General features: G+C 34.1%; 1 protein-coding gene across 3 annotated transcripts in view; it reads right to left on the bottom strand.

The window, feature by feature from the left end:
* SLC30A7 (solute carrier family 30 member 7) overlaps positions 1-24492 on the bottom strand; it is an 87934-nt gene that overhangs the window by 44372 nt on the left and 19070 nt on the right. For all 3 annotated transcript variants that reach the window (XM_082686516.1, XM_082686517.1, XM_082686518.1), the window contains exons 4-8: positions 23994-24081; positions 23165-23291; positions 14719-14862; positions 11014-11064; positions 7236-7371 (exon numbers count right to left, since the gene is read on the bottom strand). In XM_082686516.1, coding sequence (XP_082542642.1) covers positions 7236-7371; positions 11014-11064; positions 14719-14862; positions 23165-23291; positions 23994-24081 — 546 coding nt within the window. The remainder of the gene's footprint in view (positions 1-7235; positions 7372-11013; positions 11065-14718; positions 14863-23164; positions 23292-23993; positions 24082-24492) is intronic.

Here is a 24492-nt window from a genome sequence, read left to right as displayed (position 1 = left end):
AAACATCTGAGTGATCTGCTTACAAGTATTTCATTATCATATGAATATTTAAGCAAATTAAGTTTGCTCCCTTAACATAAAAATAGACAACTGGAATGTCTTTATTTTTGTACTCTAGAGCTATTACTTTTTTTATTACCTTCTATTTAAAAAAATATGTTTTTGAGGTAAAGTCAGAAATGTTAATTTGCCTTAGAGACGTTAGGAAAGAAGCACAATTTTAGAAATGCATCACCGCACCCAAAATAAATGTAAAATAAAATAGCACCCCCCAGAGAGACCCAAATAATGTTATATGTATATATATGCACTCTGATATTTTCCTGATACATATATACTTCATATATACTCTTATTTAATAATAAATCATTCTATGTGTTGCCCTGTACCTCATTTTACTTCTTATCATTGAATGACAGACTTGCTACCTAAAAAATCATTATGAAACTTTACTGTCTTAAAATAATAATTGTATTTTTACTCTTCATCTAGAAACTTTGAATGCTTTAATGCTGACCAAGCTTAATAATCAGCATATATAGTAGAAACTCAATGTAAACAAAACAAAACACCACTCTAAAAATAACTGTAAAGCAATGTTATTAACAGTGGTAATGTGGCCTTCAGGTGTTGTGATCCCAACTGATTTTTCTTTATACTTTCTATTGTACATCATTTTCCAAGTTTTCTACAATGACTATGTATTATAAAAAAAAAAAAAACTAAAAAAATTTTCTTAACAACGTAATTTTAAATACATGCTATAATCAGAAATACTCTTTTAAAAAAGGGGCTCAGAATAAAAGAAAAAAGCCAAAATAAAACCCACAAAAACGGTAACATGGTCCTTTTGGCTGGTGGAAGTATGAGAATTTTTTTCCTTATCCTCTTCTATACCGAGTTTCTCTATCAATAAACTTATTTCCATAATCAAAAAAAAAAAAAAACCCAAAAACCAACTGTGTAATTTTCATTAAATCCCCAGCCTCTTCTCTCAATAGCAGGAGAAAAGAAAAAAAAAAAACCCTGGCTATTGCCTGAGGACACCATTGTCCCTACAGCAGTGTTTTCTCTCCCACACTCCAGTACTGCTGGCGTTAGTGATGAGGTAAATGTTCTCACTACTATTTCCAGATCTCTGCTCCACCTACTTACCCCCAAAAAACAGTTCCTTTAAGGCCTAGGCCATCAGATTATTCCACCTTCTACCCATCTTGACTCCCAGTGCTATGATTCTGGATAGCTCCCCTCTGTCACTAAAGAGTGTAGCCATGGGCTTATTCTCTTTCCCCCTCTACTTTTATCATGACTCTTAGTTTAAATACCCATATGGGCAGCCCATCCAGCACACATGGCCTCGATCTGATGAATTTATCCTGGACCCACACCTACAGACACTCCAGAGACCTGCAGATCCCAAGTTCAAGCCTCTTACAGCCTGAACCTCCCCTACTCAACCGCACTCACCCTCCTGCCGGAGTTCCGACCTGCTAACCCTCTCTCTTGCTTTTCTCCTTTTTCAGCATCTATTACCACCTTTAAATCTTTATTTCCCACCGCTATAATCTCTGCTGTGCTCTGTTCTCACTCTGTCAGCACTCCTCTGACAACCCCAAACGGACTGAATCTATCTACTCCATACCCTTCATCAAGTAGCAGAGAAGACTAGAGAAAAACATACAATGGTGCTGGTGGTTTTCACTTTAAATTCATGACCACAGACCTCAGAGTGGGCCCCCAGCGCTGGCAGGCAATCCTGCTGCTCCCTTTTATAGCAAAAGTCCTTAAAGAGGAATTGACTACAGTTGCTAACCCCATTTCGCTCCTTCCCATTCTCTCCTGAAGCTCCTCTGAAGAGCCTTTCCTTCTCATTACCTCTTGGCTAAGTTACCAATTATCCGTCATCCTTCCGTGACCACCGATCCACCGATCACCCCTCCGTTTGAGACACTTTCTTCACACAGCTCCTAAGACAATGTGCGTTTCCGACTCCTCCCATCTCACTGCCACTCTCCTTAGCTCGAGCTGCTGCCTGTGCCCTGCCTTTCAGGGTTCAGTCCTCAGCCCTCTTCTCCTCTCTACCAGCTCTCACTCTCTGGGAAAACTCATCCAATCTCATGGCTTTAAGTACCATACACAAGCAGATGACACCAGAGTTTATCTTCCACCCCAACCTTCCCCCTGAACTCTAGACGCTCTACACTCTGTCCTGTATGTTGCACTTCAGCTGTACTTTCCTTCTCACTGCATCTTACACAGGCCAGGCAGCTTCCCACCTGAGTATGTTTACCTGACGCTCCCTCTCCCAGGAATAATCTTCCTTTGAACAGTCGCCTGCCTTTCTCCTTTACTATTAAGGGCTCTGTCACCTTATGCAGAGTACTTTCCAAGCCCTTCTAAAATAACACCCTCTTACACTGCTTCATAGCATTCACCCCCCCTAAGACATTACGTTATCTATCTGTACATTCATCTGCTTTATTCACTGTAACACCTATTAGAATATAAGCTCTGTAGGGGTTGGGTATTTACCTGTGTTATTTACTGTCTAGCACAGAGTATGCACTAAAACATTTATTGAATTATTTTTTTAAAAGATTTTACTTATTTATTTATTAGACACACAGAGATAGAGAGAGAGAGCGCACAAGCAGGCAGAATAGCAGGCAGAGGGAGAGGGAGAAGGAGAAGCAGGCTCCCCACTGAGCAGATAGCCCACGTGAGGCTTGAACCAAGGACCCTGGGATCATGACCTAAGCCAAAGACAGAGGCTTAACTGACTGAGCCACCTAGGTGCCCCATGATTTTTAAGAGATGTTAAAGTTTCCTGGTTTATCTCCAAGACGTGAGATTATGAGAACACTTCAATAGATAAGTTATACATTTCATTAATGTTTGAGTTTTTTTTAATAATTAAATGTATTATTTTTGTCATCAGAACAATGGAAAAGAACATATAAAAATATTAAAGTTTAACAATAATGAGAAAGAATCAAATTTATAAATTTGAGACTATATATTTATGTAAACTAGTGAGAAAACATTTTACAAATACTTGAAAGACTTACATAGGGATGATACACAGGTTTTATTTTGAAAGCTAACTGTAGTTGACCGATTGTGGCTGCGTGAAACATCATACTGAAAGGAATCCTGAAGCTAAATTGGGTTCTCTAGAATAGAAGGATGCTTTTCAGGAAAATGGAAGCGGCGTGAATTATGATTCATGCCAAATAAATGCCACTCAGTGACTTTATATCTGTATGTGTACCATTTCCAATCCTTTGTACTCAGCGGAGTTCTCCCAAGAATTCCACATTTGTACATCCCTGCCTACGAGAGATCTCTAGACAAACATCTAGTGAGAGACCTCAAACTTGGTCACAACCAAAACAGACCTTTTGATCTGCAGTGCTTTTCAAAAAGAAACAAACATCATTCTTCCTCTAGTCTTTCCTCTTGCATAAGGACACCTTCATGCACTAGGCTGCTCATGTAAAAGCTCTAAGAATTATCCTTGATTCCTCTTTCATTCAACCCTGTACTAAACATTCATAATCCATAAGCAAATCTTATTAGCTCTAAGCCTGAAGCATTTTTAACTTTATCTGTATCTTTCCAGCTCCTAGATGAGACTGAGAAGTAAACGGGTAACATGAGCTACCATGGCCTTTCATTTCATCGACTCTAATAGGTTTCTAGCTGCTCTGCCGTTTTTGCACTCTTGCCCCCTGTAATCCATTACCTACATACCAGCCAAAGTAATTTTTAAAAATACAAACCAAATAATGTCACTTCCCTATGGTTTTCCACTGCAGTTGGGAAACTGCAGTGTTTCCCTATTCCTGGCTAATTTTCCCAGGTCTGTCTCTCCAATTTTAACACAAACCACTCTCCTCTTACTCCCTACACTCCTGCCATATTGGTCAACACTGTTTTCACTATAGGGTTTTGATACTAGCTCTTTCTTACAGAATGCTCTTCCTCTGACAGGCTCTCTGGTGACATTCTGGTATCAGTTTAAATGTCCTCTCTTTAGAAGACTTCCTTTACCACTCAATCTAAAGTAGCAACCCAATCCTACATCCTATGTTAACTCTCTACATGCTACAAATAACTATTTGATATTTGCATAATTTATTTATTGTTTGTTGTCTCTCTCACTCTCCTACTGTAATGTAAGATTAAAACAATATCATATCACCACTTTGGTGAGAGGGTCTATTTAATAAATATTTGCTGAAAATGATTTGTACAGTTTTTAAATGTGTCATATTCCAGTAAAAAAGTTGTGAGTAATGAGGAAGTGGTGATGCAACATGGGGGCTTAAGTGGGTAGGAGAAGAATAAATGGAACAAGATGGGATTGGGAGGGAGCCAAACCATAAGTGACTCTTTTTTTTTTTTTTTTTTTTTAAGATTTTATTTATTTATTTGACAGAGAGAAATCACAAGTAGATGGAAAGGCAGGCAGAGAGAGAGAGAGAGAGGGAAGCAGGCTCCCTGCTGAGCAGAGAGCCCGATGCGGGACTCGATCCCAGGACCCTGAGATCATGACCTGAGCCGAAGGCAGCGGCTTAACCCACTGAGCCACCCAGGCGCCCCCCATAAGTGACTCATAATCTCACAAAACAAACTTAGGGTTGCTGGGGGGAGGGGGGTTGGGAGAAGGGGGATGGGGTTATGGACATTGGGGAGGGTATGTGCTTTGGTGAGTGCTGTGAAGTGTGTAAACCTGGCGATTCACAGACCTGTACCCCTGGGGATAAAAATATATGTTTATAAATAAGTAAATAAATAAATAAATAAATAAAAATAAAAATAAAAAAAATGAAAAAAAAAAGTGAGTATGTATTTTTTTTAACTGAATGGGAACAGAACTAAATAAGAATTCCTTATTTGGGAAAAGAGAAAGTAATTCTCCAAGGCTAAAAAAACATTAATTTATTTTGATTCTAGTCCAAAATATACAAACTTTTTGCCTGGCAGATTCCGGTGTTGACTTTACAACAATGAAAAAACAACTTGCCCTCATGGAGCTTAAAAGAGAAGAAACAAGCTATTTCAATTTGGTAAGTAAATGCCACGAAAGGAATAGTAAAAAGTGCTATAGGTATATATATAGCCTGAGAGGTGGACAATCCGGAAATGCTTCCTGAAGAAAGGGCTGTTTAAACTGCAATCTGATCTGAAGGATAAGCAGTTATGATGGACATACTTGTGGGAGGAGGGAGACAGGCACTCAGGGTGTAAGAGTATCTTGGGCAAAGGAAATATGGTCAAAGCCCAGAATCCAAGCAGCTCATAACATATTTTCAGAAAACTTAAAGTAATTTAATGTGACTGGAGAAGATATAAATTGAGAAGGGGTGAGAGAAAGACTGAGAAGTAAGTGGGTAACATCATAATGCCCCACTGAGCCATTTAGACTTCTTATGAAGGTAAGAAAGTGCCACTGAAGAACTTAAAGCAAGGTAATGTTTCTCCATTTACCATAATCTTCACTTAAGAAAGATCACTGTGGCCACATGGTAAAGAAGAGTTTAGAGAGGGACAGAGAAGCCTATCTCTTCAAAGCGACAACAGATAGAAGAATTAGGATAGTAAGAGCAGAGCCAAAGTAAAAAAAAAAAAAAAAAAAAAAAAAAAAAAAAAAAAAAAGCAATTATTAAGATCCTACTGTATTAGAAGCAACTAAAACTTCTAATACAAAACAAAATAAACATGGGACATGCAAATACAGAGACATAAAAGTTACCAAATCCATCAGGAGTTAAGTTTTATAGAATTCTCTGAGATGTTAGCTGAACTTTCAAGAAAGTATAGTTAAGATTTCCAAAGATGGGGGTGCCTGAATGGCTCAGGTGATTATGCATCTGACTCTTGATTTTAGCTCAGGTCATGATCTCAGGGTCATGAGTTTGAGCCCTGCGTTAGGCTCCAAGCTGAGGATGGAGCCTGCTTAAGATTCTCTCTCTCAGTGGGCTCAGTCAAGTGTCTGCCTTTGGCTCAGATCATGATCCCAGGGTCCAAACATAGCTGTCTCCCCGTTCAGTGGGGAGTCTGGTTCTCCCTCTCTCTTTGCCCCCGTCATGGGCACACAAACACTTTCTCACTCTCTCTCAAATAAATAAATAAAATCTTAAAAAAGATTCTCTTTCTTCCTCTCCCCACCACTCACATGCCCTCTCTCAAAACAAAGCAAAGATTTCCAAACTTTCAAACTTTCTAAGACTTTTACATAGTAGCATTGCTTTCTAGTATAAATAATTTGAAGAAACTTAAATGCATGTTTAAAACGTGTAATTTTTTTTAAAGTAAGAACTTCAAAATCTGTATTTATGAGTAACTGATAAGATTATAATTCCTCATAATTAAATAAATGTATTCTATTCAACCATAAGCTGTAAAAATCATCATATGCCCTCTAGTTATCATCAGAAAGCAAGTTTTGCTGACAGTAAAATCATTATGGATAAATAAAAACAGTAAAATCAAGACATATGTATAGATATGTATATATAATTCACATGAAATAATTCAAGACTGAATAATTCAAGACTGAAAGGCACTTATTATTTCATTATTCTGATAAAAATTAAATCAATAATAAAATATATTTCAGAGTGTGATAAATTTGAAATACTATTTAATCTAATTCAGCAAATATTTATCGAGAATTTATACACACACACAGACACACACACCTTGCATACACATTAGCACAACAGAGATAACTAGACTAAGAAACAGACCCTTCCTTAAGAATTTTATAAAACTAGATAGAGAGACAGACACTTATATACCTCAATAAGCATTTTTATACGACTTCTGCAATGATAATGTAACTTTATAAATTAAATCGTTATAGAAGAGACTGTAACATTCTTTTGCATTTGTAAGATACAGATTAAGATTCTAACTATAGTTAATATATTTTATATTATCAGTGTTCTGCTCTACAGATAAATGTTGGATTAAAAAAATCCTACTAATTTGGATTGCAAATCCAAAAGTCTAATTGCTAAATACCAAAAAGAAGCATTAAAATCTAAACAAGAAATAAATGGCAAAAGAAAAAAATAGGAAGATGCAAAGAGAAATAATCTACATAGGAATTTGTTAAAGGCCAAAAGAAAGCCAACACAATCACAATTTGTACTGTAGATCTGTAATTTAAGTACCACATTTCTCACCTCTCATTTTAATACCTGAAAGTAACATACAACACTTACCTTATAACTATAAGCATGGCTATCAGGATTGAACAAATAGGATCTGCTATCATTAGACCAAAATTTTGCATCATGATGGCAGAGGCAATTACACCAATACTCCCAAGTGTATCTGCCAGAATGTGTAAAAATACACCTGGGAACAAAGCATAATCAGAATCAAAATATTATCTTCTGATCAATGAAAAATACAAATATTTCTTAAAACTGTATTCTTGATTTTATATATTAAAAAACTAAATACCAATCTGAAAATCAGGGAGAATTTAGATTCACTGCTCAGTAATGAAGTAATAATACTTCCAGAAATTGAAATAATCTTTCCTTTTTTATATCAGCAGGGGTTAAAATATCTGATTCATAAATTATACTTGTTTTTAATGTTCCTTAATATTTGATATAACATACATGAGGGATAACAGAAATAAGTTTATTTTAAGCACATTCAGCTCTGGTTAAAAAATTCCACAAGTTAATTAATAATTTGTTAGAAGAAAATGGTATTAGGCTGAAAGAACTGTTAGAAGGAAATGGTATTAGGCTGAAAGAATTGTTCAAGAACGCGTTTATGATTACAAATACATGGGTACACAGAGCCCTCTGCTGGTAACTAACATTATTACTACTTGAGACTAAATTTCCTATGGACTGTGACTGTAAATCCTGATATACTTATTAATTATCCCGAAGGTTTTGTTACCTAAAATTATACCTTAATCTCAAACCTGATAAGAAAGAAATTAGAAATATGAATATTTAAAAGCAAATATAAAATATTTTAAAGACTTCTAATAAAAGTTAATTAACACTTGCTATTATTTAAATATTAAATAGGTAGGATACTGATATTCTGTCTTGAAACCTATATAATATTGTGATATTGTGATTATAATAAGAAATATGTATTTGGTCTTCATTCTGGTTTCTGGAAAACCCTTGGAACTTCCTAAGTGACAGAGACAAAGTTTCTCCAGTTAATGTTAATATACTTTTGGACCCCACCTAAGGATGGGAGCTGGCTGCCAGGAGAATCAATCATATGATTAGAGGGTTGGAACTTTCAGTCCCAGGCCCCTCTGACTTCCAGTTATCAGAAAACTGCTTGCTGGTATGAGAATACATTCTTCACTCCCCCACTGGAATTGGGCACAGAATTAGTTCGTGGTCAGAAGCGGGATCAGAACCAGAACCCATTAAATATTAACAGTTAATAATTGAATGGAAAACCATTAAAAAGATCAAGAGGTTTAAAATACATTATTTCTTAAACAGACTTAACTAAGACAATAAATTATTCAACATTTAGATCTTTAATAGGTAAAATTTACTGTATAGTAAAACATTGTCTTTGAAATAAACTTAAATCATATTACAAAAAATGGAACATTTTAAAATAGTATTTATTCTATCTGAAAAGAAATAATAAATAAAAAGCATGTGTCTACTTTAGAAGTATTTATTCTACTTTATTATTCACTGGACAATTAAAGGCAAACCATTTATCTTTGAGGTATAAAACAGATTTGCTAAAACTTGAAAACACTTTCTAATAATTTAAAAACAGACTATTACTGAATCAAATCTTAATGAGCTCTAGGAAATTATCTTTGTCGACTACTGTGTAATTTTATATCAAGTATTATACCAAAGATAATTCATCCCACCGTACTTAATATATTTCTTCATTCATATGGAGTATTGACCTTTATAACTATTCTTCAAAAAGCTAAATGGCTCCATTTCCTATAACAAAAATATGCTGAAGCTTACTTAGAGACAAAAAACTCTTCTTCTAGGGTATTTCAAATAGCAAAGAATTAAACAGACTAATAAGTGTCAAGGCCACATTAAGTTTAAAAAATAAAACTGAAGAAAAATACCCATCAAAGTAGATTGAAGGTATCTAAGCTTCAAAACTCTTAAGTGACATGTGATTTCAAGTCTTTATATTCTTTAATCAGTGTTTTAGTAGGATCAGACATGAAAACAGCTCTAAATACTGAAAGGGAAGAGAAAAGAATCATTTGTTCTTGATTTTTCTTTGACTGAAAAGTCCCCAACCTGAAAACTGGCTCTATTAGCAAGTGTTATTAACTACCTAAACCCTACTTACTTTCTAGTAACTGTTTCAAGAAGAAAAATCACTGAAGAAAAAAGTTTAAACCCATATGTTTAACTGATAGAAAAGTTAAGAGCTGGACTTGGTAGCATATGGATATTTTCACAGCCCAAGAACACTCTAGACAGAGGTCATATATATATTTTCTTAATTTTTTGTACTTTGTATCTGGTAATTTTAATATGTGTGTCACTGGGGTTCTAAATCTTTGCTTTATTGTTGTTGATCCTTTCCTCTAGCCAGAGGTCATACTGAAGATGCTGCAAATAACTGAAAAACTCATTTATCTCAGTTTTCATGTATGAGTATCCACATGGAAACTTTGAATGCCAGACACTTTTCCCTATCCTTGAGATACCTACTGGGCTGCTGCAGACACCATAAATTGATGGATACTCAGAAAACATAAAGTAATTTTCATAACAGGTTATATAAAAGATAATTAGGAAGGCAAATCTAACCTCCCTTCTCTCAACTTGTGATGATTTCCAAAACTAAAAATAAACTCATATTATCAAAGCTAATTTATAGCATTGGATATAGATACATTACATATGCATGATTACAAGCTATTTCAGCAAATGCTATTCTAAACCAATTCTATATATTTTGCAAATGGAAAACTAGTGACTGGAAGACACATTTAAGCCTCCTGAAATAAACTCCTCAGTATGGAGAAGCACATTCACAGTGGGGGAAAAAAAGAAAAGCTAGAGCTGTATCAAGAAATAGTGGAGAAAAATAGGCACACTAGGGATTGGATAGAGGGAGTCAGAGTGAAGTCAAAAGTTAAAAGTAGGAAGGTGGGAGCTGGGAATTAGGAAACTTTGATGATGAAGTCTAAACAGAAATTCAGAGCCAAAGATTGGCTCCTACCACAAAGAGAAAAACTGTCATAATTCACAGATAAAACTGATTTTCTCTGCTTTATAAAATTTTGTAATGTACTGTTTTACATGGCATGTAAGCTCCTGCTTAGCCATCGTCATTTGATGCCAGTGGATATGACGACAAAGGTTTCACTTTGCATTTTATATAGAAGTTAATATTAATATAACAGAGTTAATTTTTTAGAGCAAGTTTCCATTCATAGCAAAACTGAACAGAAGGTAGAGAGATTTCCCATATATTCCTGTCCTGGGATTCCAAATTGTCAAAATCTCCTAGCAGAGTAGTACATTTGTTACAAGGGATAAAACTACACTGGCATCATTATCACCCCAAATCCAACTACATTAGGTTTCACTCTTGGTCTTATACATTGTCAAGGTTTGAATGCATTTCATTTTTTCCTCTAAATCTTTCCACAGTGTAAATACATACTAAATACTGAACTTGGAAAAAATATTTAGTGATTCTATGGAGGCAAATATAATTATACTATGATATTACTATAGTCATGGGCATGACTATTATTTATAGTTAAGCAGTATAGTTTCTAACCTCTGTTATCTTACTAAATCTATAAAAATAGCCAAGTGATACTTCAAAGAATGTAGGCTAATATACCTAATAGTATATATTTTAAAAGTCACAAGGAAAGATAATACTGTAGACACAAATACTTCTACATATTTTTCTTACAGGAAAATTTCAGATAGCTCAACACAATGAAACTTGTTTCATAAAATTGAGAAATATACAAATTGCTTGTCATACCTTGTAAAATCTGTCTGCTGGGTCCTGCTGTTTCTTTTAAGGAGGGACCATCTGTAGAGAGTTAAGTTATTTTAAAATATATCTTCAATTACCAACTCAATTTTTCTGATTCAGAGAACACTTCATTCAAATATATCATGAAGGATGCATGACTATATACAGCCACAACAGACTTACAAAATTATTTTTTAAATTTAATATAATAATTTAATGGAGATAGACATGGGCAACTTCAAAATGCATCAATGGTACATAATATTTAGGAAATTATTATATCAAGCAATCTGGTAAAAAATGGTAAATTAAGAACATAGTGAAAGTCTCCTGCTATTCATAACATATCTTATACTGTAGTTTGCTACATTAATTTTACAACTGGAAAACTGAAACAAAACGAAACTACTGCTGAAAGTTACAAGAAATGAAGCCAGGTTAGCACCCAGGGTAACCAGACTGTGGCAAATAAGAGTTTTCCAACAGCTTCTAGATGGATGTGGCAAGCTTTTCAAAGAAAGGAGATAAAATACTTTCCATTTTACCTTTATGATGAAAAAATTTAAAAATACTGTAATTTCTATACTGACTCTGAAGATACTATGAGCTTTAACATCAAAGCAGAAAACATAGGTAAACGATGTAAAAGATCAGCAATATTGAGATCATCAGGAGGTCTGACAAACTTTCTGAACATATCTAACAGAAAGCCTGCCTGGGGTCATGGTTCTTGGCCCACAGTACCAAAGAGCTAACGTGGCCTTACTACAGCTTTGATAAGAGACGGTAACAATGCTAGAAGACGTTGCCCAGTGATATGGCACTGCATATGGTGAGGAGAAAGACGCAGTCACCTTAAAAAATCGTGCTGGTTGTCAAAAGGGTTAACTGTCCTAAAAATCCAGCTCCTGATCAAGGCAAGAGATTTGTCTAAAGGTAGTAGATCCAGATAAAGACAGTAATTTTTTACATAATTATGTGGAAAGGTATATTCTGCTATACTAATATAATGGTTGTATAAAACAACATTAACTCCCACGTACCTATGTAAAAATCTGAAAAGTCCTTCTGGACAAAAAAAATCTGTTATCTGTGGTAGAGACTGGCTACTTGTTTATCACCCATTTCTTCTTCTTCTTTGGTAACAAATAAACTACATTTCCCATGCCCTCTTAAGTTATATATCTAACAGTGTTAAGCAAAGAAATATGACAGGTAGGGTGCCTGGGTATCTCAGTCAGTTACATGTCTGTCTTTGTGTCGGGTCATGATCCCAGATCCTGGGATCTGGTTTGCAGGGAGCCTGCTTCTCCCTCTCCCTCTGCCTGGCACTCCCCCTGCTTGTGCTCTCTCTCTCTGTCCAATAAATAAATAAAATTTAAAAATATATATGACAGGTAAACCACTTCTAGGCTCATCAAAATGCCCCACATGATATTCTATGTACCCTATCTCTGGGGAGATATAGGGAATCCAGTGAAGGATTCCAAGGGTCAAGAATCCCAGGGATGAAAGGAACCTAGATCCCTGAATTGAATGAGAAACACCAACCATCCTTTACCCTGTTAACCCAAGAGCAATATATATACTTTTACTGTTTGGGTCACTGAGATAGGAGCAGTTAAACCAAGCAAACAAAAAACCAGCTAGTTTAACTGACAGTGTAGCATTTCAATAAATATAAAGCTCACAGTATTTCCCAGTGAGACTATGATGTCTCCCAAAATGGAATCATGGCCCTATTATTTGTGTATCCTCAGATTGGCTAATAAACAGCGGAGGCAGAAATAACAGTAAAGAGAAGATTCTGGAGTCAGATTTTCTTTCTTTCTTTCTTTTTTTAAATATTTATTTATTTTACAGAGTATGCAGGGGTAAGGGGTAAGGGGAAGGGAATGGAGGAAGAATCTCCAGCAGACACCCCACTGAGCAAGGAACCCTATTCAGGGCTCAATCCTATGATCCTGAGATCATGACCAGAGTCAAAATTAAGAGTGGGACACTCAACCAACATAAAAAACTAGGAGGCAGATGCTTAACCGACTGAGGCACCCAGAAACCACTGGAGTCAGATTTCCTTGTGTTTGAAGCCTAGCATTTCCTTTTACTAGTCACTGTGATCTCCATGTGCCCTGAGGTCATGTAAATTCTTCTTTGCCATTTACCCGTCTCCCCCTTGGCTAAAAAAAAGCTACCTTTCACCTATTTAGATTCTTACTGCAGTGCATTACTCAAGGTATAAAAAAAATTCTAGGGTAACAAACAAGGGGTCAATTGCAAATATTGGTGGTAATGCTACAAAAGTAATGACTCTATTGACCAACCAGCAAAATCCCTTTGTAAGCAATACAGTTTCCAATTGTTTTTAATAGAATTCTAATGAAACTGTCAATCTATAGATCATCAAAAATAATTCTTGATAACAGATCACTGTGTAATTTTTGGAATGTAATTCTGAAGGTGTTCAAAGAATTGACTAGAACTGCTATAAACACAATTTCTTCTATTTAAGGTTTCTTATTACTTACATTATAAAGCTAGAAAATAGGAACAGAATTATTGGCAAAACCTTTTTTATATTGATAAGTGTCATTTATCCATACACTAGTTGAGGAAAAAAAGAGCTCAAATTATCTCACTAAGATATGTATTTTAAGTGAAAATGTTGCCTTTTACGATTATACATGTATCAACATTTTTCAAGTAGAATTACTTTAATTGACTTTTAGTAAGAACTACAATAACTCCATCCAAAAGAAGTGTTTAAATGCTAAATCTTATGTTTCTAGGAAATAAAAAATTTAAATTTATATATGCATTTTATTGCCAAGAAGTAGAACACATGATTAATCAATAACGTAACCTAATATAATCCATTATTATAAAATGCTGGAATAAAAATAAAAATTCAAAGATAAACAGGATGTTGTTAAATTTATAACTGTAAGCTTTTGAATGGGTGATAGTAGTTCTCAAATCACTAAGTTATTTGGAGTCCACTGAATATATTCCTGAGTAACAGAGAAGTTCCATTCTAGGGGCACCTGGGTAGCTCAGTTGCTTAAGCATTTGACTCTTGCCTTTTTTACAGTATGTTTCTTACAGTTTCTCAAAAAGTTAAAAATGGAACTACCATATAATCCAGTAATCACACTACTGCGTATTTACCCAAAAAATACAAAAGCACTAATATGAAGGGACATATGTACCATTATTTATTGCATCATTATTTATGGTAGCCAAATTGTGGAAGCAACCCAAGTGTCCATCCATAGATGGATAAAGAAGATGTGGAAGGGAAGTATCAGGCGATATTTACCAAAAATGACAATGACAATGTGCAAAACTGAAAACCCATATTGTATTTTTATAAGCCTATATGTAGTACAAAAGGCCTTATCATACTTCAAAAAATTATAATATTCATTTGCTAAAATGTAATTGTTTCTCATTCATTGACACTCATTTAAAATAGTGGCACAAAGTATAATGTAGTCACTGAAAAAAAGCTATATCCACAGCATTATACTGAGTTAATTTCATTATATACTAAACATGAATTAGCCCTGGGAACCATTTAGTCTGATTCATTAGAAAGGCAGTTGATTACAAAACCTTTTCAAGATACTCTTTCAACTAAGAGAGTAATCTATACAAAAGTTCTGTGTATTTGGAAGGCTGTCCATTTGAAAATATTTTGGCTGTACTCACCATGAGAATGAAAGTGTCCATGCCCATGAGCATGATCATGACTATGTGCAGCACCGTGTTTCAATTCGTGACTATGGCAATGATCCCCATGGCCATGTGCCTGATCCAGAACACCATTAAAAAGGGAATGACTGTGTCCATGGCCTAAAAAGTAGTTAGAACAAAAAGTATGTAAAAACATATTATGAAAATGGTTACAGTAATACTGACATTAGTGAAAAGAACTAGCTTTAAAAAGAGATTCAATTAAATATTTACTTGTAAAAAGTGTTACAGATTCATTAAAACGGACTGAGTTCCTACCATGGAATATGGGAAAGAAATGAAATATGGAGGGAAGTGGTAGACTTTACTAGAGATGAAAGTAAGTGAGAAGTACACAGAAATATTTAGAGATTAGATAATGTTACTCATTCATTCAGAAAATACTTATTTGGAAGATACTATGTTATAGGTACTGTTCCAGGCACTGGGGATAAAGCAGTGAAGACCACAGATAAAAATCTTAGCTAAAACTTTGTGAAGTACTACTATATATACAATCGAAGATGAAACAAAATGTATGCATACAGTCACTTTGAGGCAGAGGCAGGGAAGCTACTGTATTTGATAAAAGATCAGCAGAATTACATTATAGCAGGTAGAATCTTTAGAAAAAACAAAAACAAAATAATGCTGAATCCTCTGTCCATAGCAGACCTAAAAAGTATTAAACCACCAAAGAAACATCTTATACAAGATATTACAAAGCACAGAAAAAGATCAGATGTTACCCAACTCAAAAACATCACTAATATTCACAAAAATCCTAAATACCAGTAAACCAAAATCCAGTATTGCATTATACGGAAAATCACTAATAAGGGGGAGATCAACTCCAAAATGGCAGAGAGGTGATACTGGCAAATTAGCTCTCTCTCTAAAACAACACAAATATAAGGAACACATCTAAAAATTAACCAGTTCAGAACTCTGGTAATTAACCAAAACCAGAAAACAAACTAAGAAGCACCCATCCAAGAAGAAACTATCAAAGAAACTATCAAAACCGTAAGACTAGACGGTTTTTGCTATTTTTACTTGGGGCTATTCCAATTTCACCTCCTGTACCAGCTCAACTGACAGTAGCTAAAAGCCAGCAGCACAGCATACAGTGGAGATCTGACTTTTTTGGAAGCTGTTAAAAGCAGCATCTCCAGAGCACAGTTAAGTATTTTGTTCAAACTTGCAGTTCCTTAGGAAAACCTCTATTCTCAGTGTGGCGAATATTAGTCAGCTCTAAAAATTCAGTGGCCATACACTGCAGGAAAGCAATAAATCCAAGACAGTCATGCAACAAGAAAAACAGCAATATTAGCAACAATAAACTTTGAAGGGAGAGGGTAATGACACCAGTGTCATTATGATATAAAATGTCCAGTTTTCAACAACAAAAATTATAAGACACGCGAAGAAAAAAAAAATGCCACATACACAGAAAAAGAAAAGCAACCAACAGAAAACGTTCCCAAAGGAGACCCCGATTTTAGACAGACTTTATTTAAATCAGCCATTATAAATACATTCAAAGAAATAAAGAAACCCATGTCTAAAGAATGAAAATATAACAACAATAACTCACCAAATAGAGCATATCAATAAAGAGAAATTATTTTTAAAAAACCAAACAAAAAATTCTGGAGTTAAAGAAATATAATAACTGAAATAAAATATTTATTAGAAGTGCTCAACAACAGATCTGAGCTACAGTTAGGCAAACCTAAAGATGGATCAATAGAGACTATCCACTCTGAGGACCAGAAAAGAAGAAAATTAAGAAAAATAAGCATAGCCTTAGAAACCTGTGGAAAATCAAGTATACCAAATTAAGCATTAAGGAGTCCCCCAAAACCAAAAGGAAGTAAGAGACAGAAAAAAGTACCTGAAGGAACAATGGCTAGAAACTCCCCAACTTTGATAAAAAAATAAAAATAAAAAAAATACTAATCTACACATTCAAGGAACTTAGGGAAATCAAGAAGAATAAACTCAAACAGAGCCATACCTAGAAACATCATAGTCAAACTGATGAATGTCAAAGAGACACTGAACACTGTACACCAAGATAAAAATAATTTACCATATATAACAGAACTTGACTAAGATTAACTGGTGACTTCTCCATAAAAACGAAGGAGGTCAAAAGCCAGTGGGATGACAAAATCAAAATGTTAGAAAAAGACTCAACCAAGAATTCTAAATTCAACTCTCTCCATTCAAAATAAAGGAGAAATAAGATATTACCACATAAACGAAAACACTACCTGCAAATGGAATGAAAGAACACTAAATAGTAACCAAAATCCACACAAAGAAATAAAGAGCACTGGTAAAGGTAATTATGACAGAGGATAAATGTATTTTTAAATTTGTTACTTGTTTCTTCTCCTGTATATTTTGAGAGACAAATGCATTAAGTAATAATTTTAAAACTATACTGATGAACATCATAAAAACACGCAATTTGTATGATAACAGTACAAAGAAGGGAGGTGAATAGGGAAAGTATATTGGAGCAAAGGTTTTGCATCTTATTAAATTACTATTAATCTGAACTAAACTGATTTAAGTTAAGATGATACTTGTAATCCCCAGGACAACAATTAGGAAAATATTCAAAAATATATAGTAAAAGAAACAAGAGAATTAAAAGGTATACTAAAAAGTATCTACTTAAAAACAGGAATCAGGGAATAGAGTAACAAAAGGACAGAAGATAAAGAAGACAAATATTATAATGGCAGATGTAAATCCTACCTTAATAGTAATTACATGAGATGTAAATCGTTTAAATTTCCCAATCAAAAGACAGAGACTGTCAGAATGGATTAAAAAAATATGATCCAGTTACATTTTGTCTATAGGAGACATACTTTAGAGTCAAAGACATAATAAACAGGTTGAAAGTAAAAAGACAGAAAGAGAAATACACCATGCAAGCAGTTAAAAAAAAAAAAAAAAGAGCTAGAATGGTTATCATAATATCACCCAAAATAAACTGTATGTTAATAATTACTTTAAGAAAAAAAGAACATATATAATAACATGTTGAATCTATCCGGAAGATATGACGATTATAAACATAGTGCACTGAACAACACAGCTCCAAAATGCATGAACCAAAACCTAAAATAACTGACCGAAAAAATATACAATTCAATAGTAACAGCTGGAGACTTCAATACCTACTTTTAATAATAAATAAATAAGTAGGCAGAAGAGCGACAAAAAACTAGAAGATTGAACAACTATGGACAAATTAGACCTAAACAGACACCTACAGAACACCACAGAATACATATTCTTCTCCAGTATATATTTGTCCATACAGATCAAACACTAGGTCATAAAATAAGACAGTAAACTGAAAAGAGCCTGAAATCCTAAAATTGTATCATCTGATCACAATGGAATTAAATTAGATATCAATGACAGAAGAAAAATGAAAGACAAACTCTTAAATAAGAAATTACAAGGGAAACTGAAAAATACTTTGAGATGAGCAAAAATGAAATGAAAAAACATGACATACCAAACTTAAAAATTATATTTCAGCAGTGCTTAGAAAAATATTTCCCTATGACCAAAGGGGCATTCTTAAAAAAAAAAAAAAAAAAAGGATAAACCTTTAACTAAATTAGCCAATAAAAAAATGGCAGAAGGTACAAATTACTAAAATGGGGACAGGAGGACTTCACAACTGACTTTATGGAAATAAAATGAACTTTTTAAAAAGACATACTAAAGTAAACAAATAAGATAATTTAGATGGAATGGACAAACGAACATTCCTAGAAATCAAATCTGAATAGAATTATAACAAGCAAAAAAAAAAAAAAAAAAAAAAAAAAGAAGCATTTAAAAACTTCAAAAAAGGAAAGCCCAAGCCCAGAAGACTTCATTTGGAACTCTGCCAAAGATTTAAAAAATACCAATACTGCACACCCTTCCCTGCCCACCCCCTTAAAAAAAATAAACAGAAGAGAAGGGAACACTTCCCAACTCATTACATAAGACCAGTATTATCCTGATACCAATACCAACCAAAGACAACAAAAGAAAACTACAGGCCAAAATTCCTTAAGAATACAGACACGAAAGTTTTCAACAAAATACTAGCAAACCAAATGAAGCAATATATAAAAAAGATAAACCATGGCCAAATGGAATTTATCCTAAGAGTGAAAAGGTGGTTTAATACCCCCAAACCAAGCAATGTAATACGTCGTCTTAATAGAATAAAGAATAAAAACAAATTGATCATCTCAAAAAATGAAGGAGAAAGTTGTGACAAAACCCAATACCCTTTCATGATAAAAAAAACCCAAAAACCTAGTAGACTAGGAATAGAAATGAACTCCCTCAATCTGATAAAGGGCAATTCTGAAAAATACAAGGCTAACATAGCTAACATCATATTTAATGAAGAAGAAGAAAGCTTTATCCTAAAGTCAAGAAAAAAAATAAGGATATCCTTTCTCACCACTTTCTATTTACTGAAATGTACGGTACTGAATGTATGTACCAAAGCAGGGCGCCTGGGTGGCTTAGTTGGTTAAGTGTAGGACACTTGGTTTCGGCTCAGGTCATGATCTCAGGGTAATGAGATGGAGCCCTGCCTTGGGCTCCATGTTCACGGGGAGTCTGCTGGAGATTCTCTTTCTCCCTCTCCCTCTGCTCCTCCCCCCACTGGCATGAGTGCATTCTCTTTATCAAATAAATAAAAAAAACCTTTAATATTGTACTGAAACATCTCATCAGGGCAATTAAGCAAGGAAAAAAAATTCAGATGCAAAAGGAAGTAGTAAAATTATCTCTATTTGCAGATGACATGATACCAAAAAATTCTACAAAATCCACTAAAAATGTATTAGAATATTGAACAACTTTAGCAAAGTGGTAAGATGCAAGATCAATATCCAAAAATGAACTGTAACCCTATACATTAGTAAAGAAGAATCAAAAAATGAAATTAAGAAAGCAATCACATTTACAATTAGCTACAACAAAAAAAAAAGCCTAATTGTAAAGTTAAGAAGTGTGAAACATGTACACTAATCATAATAAAACATGTTGAAAGAAAATAAAGAAGCTATAGTAAATGGGAAGGCATCCCATGTTTATGGATCAGAAGACTTAGAATTGTGGGGCACCTGGGTGGCTCCAGTGGGTGAAGCCTCTGCCTTTAGCTCAGGTCATGATCTCAGGGTCCTGGAATCACGCCCTACATCGGGCTCTCTGCTCAGTGGGGAGCCTGTTTCCCCCTCTCTCTGCCTGCCTCTCTGCCTACTTGTGATTTCTCCCTCTCTGGCAAATAAATAAATAAACAAATAACTTAAAAAAAAAAAGACTTAAAATTGCTAACATGACACAGTACTTTCCAAATTGATCGACAGATTCAATACAATTTCTATCAAAATCCCAACTGCCCTTTTTTGCAGAAATTGATAAGCTGATCTTAAAACAATTTTTTAAAGATTTACTTTAGAGAGAGAGTACACATGCACACATGGGAATGAGCAGAGGGAGTGAGTGGAGGAAGAGGAAGAGAGAAATTTAAGCAGACTCTGTGCCGAGCAGAGCGCGGGGCTTGATCTCATGATCCCAACTGAGATCATCACCTGAGCCTAAACCAAGAGTTGGATGCTTAGCCAGATGCACCATCCAAAAGCCCCTATATGGAAATATATGTAAGTAAAATAATCTTAAATTAGTAAGGAATAGGTAAAATTATCTTAAAAAAGAAGAATAAAGTTGGATAACTCCTATGTTCCAATTTGAAATCTACCTCAAAGGTACATTAAACTAGACAGTAGAATACTAGCATAAGGATAAACATATAGGATCAATGAAATAGACTTGAGAATTCAGAATAAACTCTCACATTCATGATCAACTGATTGTTGACAAGAATGCCAAGACAATTCAGTGGGGTGGGGAGGGATAATCTTTAACAAATGGTGCTGAGACAACCAGAAATCTATATATAAGAAAATGATATTGGTCCCATACCTCACACCATATATAAAAAGTGACTGAAAATGCATCACACACTTAAATGCAGACCTAAATGGATATATTTTAACGTTAAAACTTAAGGAGAGTTTCTTAAAACTATCAATGTAATTACAAATTTTAAATTAACTAAAGAGAAAAAATGATTACTTTAGATGCAGGAAGAAAAAGTAATATCCTTAACTTGATAAAATAGTTTCATTAGAAACAGACCATAAACATCAGACCAAATGGTAAAATGTCAGTAGCATTCTTCATTGACTTAAGAAGAATGCACATTAAAGTCATCTGGAGAGCATTAAAACATGCTGATGTTTGGGGCATCCTCCAGAGATTCTAACAAAAATGTTCTGGGATAAACCTGGGCATCAGCATTTTTTTAAGTTACTTGGGTGATCATTCAGGGACACAAGGATACACACCAAGTATATCTAATCAACACTGTGCTAGGGGTCCTACTTATGCATTAAGACAAGCAGGAATAATAGTTTTTACTCCTAATAGCAATAAAAACATTCAATTACCTAAAAATGAACTGACCAAAAAATACAAAGATCTTTATCGAAATAGGTAAGATAATTTAGTAAAAGACATAAAAATTCTTTTATGCATTCCCAGTCAAAATCCCCAAAAGATTTTTCATACAACTTGACAAGCTGATGAAAAAACTAGTTGAGCAAGATAAGCCCAAACAACTTTGAAAGGTAATTTAATATAGGCTAAAAGTGTTCTTTTACCTCAATGGGGTAAAAGGCAGGTTAATAATTGGTGCTTGGAAAACTGCTATTCACACTGAAAAAAAAACAAAGTTAAGTCGTAACTCACCCCATTATGAAAACAAATTACATACAGATGAAGGAACAAAATGGATGAAGAAAAAAACCCTGACATTTTAACAGTATTAAAATATGAGTATATGTTTATGACTTGGGAATAGGAAACTTCTCAAAGTAGAAAACATACCAGAAAACATACCAGAAACACTAAGACTACATCCAAATTAAGAAACCCTATATAAAAATTTAAAGATAAACCATAGATTGGGAAAAGATGTTTGCAACACAAAAAACAAATGATTAGCATACAAAATATATAAAAATTATTATAAATGGATTAACAGGAAGACCATAGAAAAACAAGTAAAAATAAACAGACAATTCTAGGAGAAGAAAAACTTGAGTGGCCTAAAAACACAGAAAGATTTTCAACCTCACTACTAATCAGGGAAATAATAAATAAAATGAGATAACATTTTTATCAAAGTGTTAACAAAACAGTGTTAAAGCCATAATAGTAAGTTTTGATGTGAATGGGATGAAATCAGTACTGGCATTCATTGCTGGGATAAATGTGGATGAGTCATTTTGGAGGGCAATTTGCCATTGTCTATTGAAACTAAAAAACTGTGTTTCATGTGTTCCAGCAACTCTATGTATATTCCAGCACATTGCAATGCAAAGAACTTTGTGTGGTGATAGACCTGTTCCACATCTGCTATCCAATATGATAGCCCTATGTGGCTCCAGAGAACTTGAAACATCACTAGCCTAATTGAAGAAATGAATTTTTAATTTTATTAAATTTAATTAACCATAATTTAAATTTAAATAGCCACATGTGACTAATGGCTACCAAATGGGTCAATACAGCTTTCGAAAAACACTTGCACATGTTCACAAGGATATGCTTCATGTGGAAAGAACTTTAAAGTCTATATACAGAAGACCAGTTTAAAAAAGCCATCGTAGGGGCACCTGGGTGGCTCAGTGGTTAAGCTGCTGCCTTCAGCTCAGGTCATGATCTCAGGGTCCTGGGATCGAGTCCCGCATCGGGCTCGCTGCTCAGCAGGGAGCCTGTTTCCCTCTCTCTCTCTCTGCCTGCCTCTCTACTTGTGATCTCTCTCTGTCAAATAAATAAATAAAATCTTTAAAAAAAAAAAAAAAAAAAAAGCCATCGTATCCCACACCATGGAGTTTTATGTTAACAAGAGAAGGCAGACTAATGTATATCAAATAGAAAGATCTCAAAGACAAGAGGGTATAATGAATCATACCCACATACACTCTAATTTTTAGGAACTAGATTTGTTTTGTGGTTTTTACGTTTATTTGTTGGTTTCATATAAATGTTGTCACACTAAACAGATCAGCTGCAGGGTTCTGGAAGAATCCACACCAAGCTGAGAACATGTGTAATCTTGAGATGGCACTCAGAGGAAAGAACATGGAGAAGGGGGAGTGATGGTTCAGGAAGACATTAATAAAAGTCTATTAACATTTTTTTTCATTAAAAATCAACATAGGCTTTAACTTTAAAATTTATCAATTTTCAAAAATGACAATTATGAGGGAAAAGAGAAAAATGAAGAAACGTAGTGTTCTAACCATCATACCAGAGCCATGAGAATGTCCATGACCTCCATGCTTGAAAACAAATATTCCTACTAGGTTTACCACAAACCCAAGAACTGAAACAAGAAGCAGTCTCTCATGGTGTACATCGGGAGGGGCTAATGCTCTCTAGAAAACACATAATACAAACAAAGAGCATTGATATAATTTCTAATTAATCAACTGGTAAAAACAAAAAGCATTCTTTAATAATTTATTATTTTCAAAATTAAAAGCATTCTGAAAATATATGCCAAGACAGTTTATAGAGAAAAAACAAAAACAAAAACAACAGTGCTCACTTACTGTAGACAAGGTAATAATTACTATTTTTAAATATTTAAAATATTTAAATAAATAAAAAAAAACAGATATTTAAAAGCATGACTATTTCATCTAAAACCTATCTCTCTTTGGTATCTTAAATAATATTGCCATTCATTTTAAGTTCACTGATCTTTCAATTTTCTCTTTCCTTTTTTTTAATTGTACCAAATATTAAAGATTCACCAGCAAAACTCTCAGGTTCTTTTTAAGAACTCTTTCCAACAGACCTCACTACCCAGATTGTGCTTTTATTTTTCACAGAGTAAACACTTCATTCATAGCCTATAAAGCACTATCATTTAGTTGTTTTCAATTTCAAGTAGTTTCACATATACTTAATTTTTTCAACTATTTTATAAGCTCCTTTTACATAATATTTTACCTAACCTGAGACTGTCCTCAATATTTAATAGCGTGAAAGAGCTCTGTAACATGTATTTTTAGTTCATAAACATTTTCACTATAGAAATGTAATTTAGTGAGTCTAATCATTATTTACAATACCTCAACTCCTTCTGAGAAAATAAAAAAAGCAGTGAAGATCAAAAATAGGCCATTGACAAAGCCAGCCAGAACTTCCGCTCTAACATACCTAAAGAAGAGCAAAGCAAACAACTGAATTATTATTTCTTAAAAATTAAATAATAAATTTATACATATTCAGAGCTTCTAAACCATATTTATATGGTTATAAGCAGCCAGCAAAGTCCTAGTATTATAGTAGAATGTGTTTTATTCTACATATATTGTAGAAATGAGGAAATGAATTTAATTATAATGAACTATGTATAATAGCACAATACTGCAAAATACATCCATTTCTACAAGCCAATAAAGACCTTCTTAGAATAAGCAGATTTAGAAAGACCTTTCACAGAAATGTAAATCTCAAGTTGCCCCTGGAGAAGGAAAAACTAGACTAGACAAGTTGGCAAAGGAAGGATCTAAAGATAAAAAGGAGAAGAAAAGGACTTGAAAGAGGGGTTTTTCTAACTTACTGGTT

The sequence above is a fragment of the Mustela nivalis genome (assembly GCF_964662115.1).
Source record: "Mustela nivalis genome assembly, chromosome: 10".
Classification (NCBI taxonomy): Eukaryota; Metazoa; Chordata; class Mammalia; order Carnivora; family Mustelidae; genus Mustela; species Mustela nivalis.
This window is presented reverse-complemented; position numbering and strand designations above follow the sequence as displayed.